This window comes from Saccostrea echinata, unplaced genomic scaffold (genome assembly GCF_033153115.1).
Source record: "Saccostrea echinata isolate AGI-Se365-2 ecotype Australia unplaced genomic scaffold, CSIRO_AGI_Sech_v1 ptg000002l, whole genome shotgun sequence".
NCBI classification, from domain to species: domain Eukaryota; kingdom Metazoa; phylum Mollusca; class Bivalvia; order Ostreida; family Ostreidae; genus Saccostrea; species Saccostrea echinata.
The window spans coordinates 32,308,882-32,313,555 of NW_026889751.1; the positions used below are offsets into that span (position 1 = coordinate 32,308,882).

At 29.2% G+C, this 4,674-nt stretch overlaps 1 protein-coding gene across 1 annotated transcript; it reads left to right on the top strand.

Annotated features, from left to right (window-relative positions):
* The first annotated feature begins 2,911 nt into the window (after nucleotides 1–2,911).
* On the top strand, nucleotides 2,912–4,396 carry LOC133178290 (uncharacterized). The gene has a single exon (XM_061313026.1). The coding sequence runs from the start codon at nucleotides 2,912–2,914 to the stop codon at nucleotides 4,100–4,102; it is 1,191 nt and encodes a 396-aa protein (XP_061169010.1). The 3' UTR covers nucleotides 4,103–4,396.
* Nucleotides 4,397–4,674: the final 278 nt, after the last annotated feature.

Genomic DNA, 4,674 nt, shown 5'->3' on the forward strand with positions numbered 1-4,674 from the left:
AATTAAATCATTTAAAAAAAAAAGAATTGTCTACAATATTATTCCAAGACATTTCTTAATGCTATTTTTAAGATCCCATGCCGATCGTTCTTTTCTTTTGTGCTCTTTTTTCATATACAATGTAATAAAATAATAAACATGCAAAAAAGTTTACAATATGCAGTAGTGTAAATCTGCATCCTACAAGACAATGTTTCGCAAATCATGAAACCTTACAGTGCACACTACATGTATCTACATATACAAATCATATGTTCATTATTTCAACAAAGAAATATATTACAAGGGATATTGCTTTTTGATTATGACATTTAATTTAAATACCTAATAGTAAAATAATACCATTAGTTCTGAGGTAATAATTATAATGCATCTAATATTGATGCCGATCGTTCCTTAAGGTCAAGATCTAGTAAATGACTTTAGACTGTCTTTTTGGTGCTAGATCCATTATGACGTCATAATCAATTTAAACTTTCTTTTTCCCGTAATTTACGTCTCTAATAGAATTATGTAGAAAATAAAGTATTTACATGGAATTCAATTTGAAATCATGTGAAAAGTAATCCCGATACCTATATTCAATTTAGTATTATTTTAAAGAAGAGGCTAAGAACATATAAATTACCGTTTTCTGACAGACTGTAGGCAATCTGGATACATTTCCTTTGCCTGATATGGAAAAAACTCCCATATTCATAACTGGTTTTATTAATTTTTCATTGAAAATGACAGTTTAAATATGATCTTTTGTCTTGTTTACCTACAAATTATGCCCCGAAACACCTTACTTGACCAAGCTAAAGTTATAAAGCATCATTAAAGGAATTTATTTCTCAAGTTTGAGAAATATGTAGGCACCTTTCATTTACTAGATCTTGACCTTAAAAGGAATATTTGTTTTTTTTAATGTTCATCACCCTTCTTTTACCCTTTTTTAACATCCCTTTGTTTTATCGTATTTTGGCTGATGTGCTTTATACCAAGTGTTAGGCTTTTGTTTTTACACTAAATTTGACTACATAAAATTCCGTTTACCTGATCAATACATAGTGCCCACGGCGGGTGTGATCGGTCAATAGGGGATGCTTACTCCTCCTAGGCACCTCATCCTATCTCTGGAATATCCGCGTGTCCGTGTTTTAAGCCCTGTTCACAGATTTGTGTTTGTAGATTTTTTCATGATCCATCACTGTTCCTTATCTTCACTTTTTTCATTACAATTTTAAAAATGAAATGAAAGGTTTATGAAAAGGGGATGTACTTTGTTCTTCTCTCTCTCTCTCTCTCTCTCTCTCTCTCTCTCTCAGTTAAGATGTTGTACGTCTACTACCCATCGTACAAAGTGTACACGTACAGCATGACAGCTCGTATCTATTGTATTTACTACGATCGGGAAATTCAAAATTAACAAAACTGACAACAAACAAAATCTAGATTTAATATAAGTTGACTGAAAATCTGGAATGCTAAAATAGCCAAGAGGAGCAAATTAAGTTTCGCAAAAATTTGGCGTTCAATAAATATTCTCTTAAGGTTCGAATTATCTAGACAAAAATATCAACCATGGTTATGGTATAATCAGTTTAGATAATATATTTCATTATATGAAAGAAGCATTGAAATAAACATTTCATCTGACTTTGACTTTTAGATGTTATCTAAATTCAATTCAAGGACAGGATACTCCAACACATATATTCGGAAATCTGTAAAATATTATATACAAGCTTAATTATTAATAAATAGTTATTTATTACGAAATTTCTTATCAAACCAGTGTTATTTTTTTTAATTTCCTCAAACTCAGATCTTTACTTGGGCTTTTAATTCAATGTAAAATCATAAAAAAAATTAAATGATATGAGACTTCCGGGTTTGTGTTTGATTTTACTCACTGTTTTTGGTCAATATTCACCTTCCACACTCTCCATTGTTTTCTGCTTTCATTGAATTCCTATTCTTCATTTGCTTTCTGTTTACCCTCTATTTATTTATCCCTTCCAAATCCAGTCGTTAGAAGAAAATAAACGAAAATATTTTATAAATGATAATAGAATGATACAAATTTCAGCATTTATTTATTGATTTATTTTAAATCAATTTTATTTTTATAGTTATGTATAATATATTTATTCATTTATTGTTTATAAATAATTTTGTATATTTGAATTTTTATTTTCTACATAGTTCATTTTTATAACAAATTAAATCCACAAAGTATATTCATTTGATGAAAATGAACTTATGCACATTGAAAATCAGTAATTCAATTTATTTATTGATGAATTACTTACTCTTTTTGTATTTGTGATATTGATGTGCAAAAATTTAATAATCTTAAACTCCGAAATATATAATTAATAGATTAATAGAAAAAAAGTCTTAATTTTTTTAATTGTAATTTTAGTTTAGTTTTTAACTTCATAAATATCATGAAGTATGAAGTAATGAACAAGTAAGTATCCTATAAAATGAACAAATAAAAAAAAATGAGTAAATGATCAAGAATATAAACAAAAATAAATAAGTAAATAAAGGTAATTAATGAAAAATTAATCACAAATTTACAAAAACTGTGGAGAAAGTTAGGTTTTACTACTGGATGATATTTTTTTCTAATTTTAAATGATAAAAATCACTTTATTACTCTCAAAGTATAAAAACCATTTATTCCTGTATCATCAGGTTGTTTTTTAAATACTTCGCAAATACTTCCCCTGCATGCATAAACAGCTATCATATTTCACTTGCGTAAATTAGCCTGCGCAAGAGAAGTGGCAATATTTTATAGATTACGTTTAAAAGACAACTCTTTGTGTGAGGATATTAAATGCTATTCTCAAATTCTCTGTCCGAAAAAAAGGACTGATTTACTTTAAAATAAGAATTTTTTTGTGCTTGATTCAAAATGGCAAACGAATGTAAGCATATCAAAATAGTATTTCTTACCCTGTTTTGTATTGGAGTATACGTGTACTTGTATGATCAAACAAGCAGGAATATAGATATATCCAAGAACATACTAGAGACTGTTAAACAGTCTCTTAATACGCATATTTATATAATGAAGAATGACCAACTACCTTCTAGTTTTGCGGACTCTGTAGTCCCTCCTGAAGCAAACCTTATGGTGCAAAGTGAATCTAATGTTAAACTTCACAATCAGAAAATAAAGAAAAAGAGTGATTTAAGAAACTTTGTTGGTGAATATAAAAGAACTCTGAGAAAAGTTGAGAAATTGAAACAGGGGGAGATCACCACGGAATTTCTAAGGGACAAAAACCTTTCATTCCCTGTGTTAACAATGTTCACCACATGGTCAGAAGATGCCGAAAAATATCTCTGTAGAAACACAACAGTTGTTAATTGGTCCACAATGAAACCGTTAATAACCCCAATCCTTTTCACAAATGATACAGATCTTATTATTAGAGTACTAAATAAGGGATGGAATGTTCTTCCTGTGGTTAAAACTGGCATCGGTATTCCAGTTTTGAAGGACATGTTTCTTGCGGCTATGAAGCTTTCAAAATCGTCGTTCTATGCCTTTGCAAATGGGGATATTCTTTTTACGGGAGGACTGTTGAAAACTGTTGTAGCTGTGGAGAAAATCACTAATGTGCTCAATAATACGGTACTTATAATAGGTCAGAGAACCAATCTTCCAAATATATCTATGCAGGCAGCAGAGAATTTTGATTTGTTAAGGAATATTTCAAAACATAGAGGAAAATTGTTTACTGAATGGGCTGAAGATTATTTTATAACAAGTGCTAATTATCCTTGGATGGAAATGCCTGATGTTGTCATTGGAAGACGTGCTTATGACAACTTCTTGGTGATAGAATCTTTAAAGCGAGGATTCATTGTTATCGATGCTACAAAAACAATTTTGGCGGTTCATCACACGACTAAGAGTGGAAATTTCGAAAATCGTAAGAAAGGAAATAACGATTATAACGCAGTGCTTATTTCTAAATATTATAGGAACAAAATTATTAATTATACCAAAGGTCTCACAAAATGTGCCAACTATAACACTATTTTATTATCGAACGGCACAATCACACTTTTTAAAAAGAAGAAACAAAATTGTTAAATTCGTACTGACAATGCTATGTACACTTCTTAATATATATCATTTTTGCTGTAATTTGCAAGGCACTGATATTATAAATTACAAAAACAAATGAGGAAACAAATTAAATCCTCATGTCCACCTTTTCCGAAGTCAAACTGCCTTAATCATATCATTAATTTTTCAATGTTAATATCACTATATCAATGACGTCAGTTTCCCGTGGTCATTCTAATCATCGTCTACATTTTTGTTTAATTTAATTATTTAATTGGATAGCTTAAATTCAGAAATATTTGATTTGGTTTAAAAATTGTGTGATTCTTTCATGTTTGATTGGTTCGTGCTTTACTTAGAGATGAATCTTCAATTGAATTTCTTTGTGTCAAAAAAACAAAAAAAAAAAAATGAAAAAAAATAAAGCCTACTCGAAAAATGCTACAAAAAGAATAAGCTTGTTGAAGGTTAAGTATATATTTATGGTGTAGATTCCTAAGTATATTCATATATATGTAAAAATTGTTACAGTACGTTTGTTTCCTTATTTAATGAAAGCTGTTAAGCAATGATTGCTTTGTTCAGTTATACTTTTT

Excerpts from the sequence above, each read along its gene's own strand:
- LOC133178290 (XM_061313026.1), top strand. The coding sequence starts at position 2,912 with ATGGCAAACGAATGTAAGCATATCAAAATAGTATTTCTTACCCTGTTT.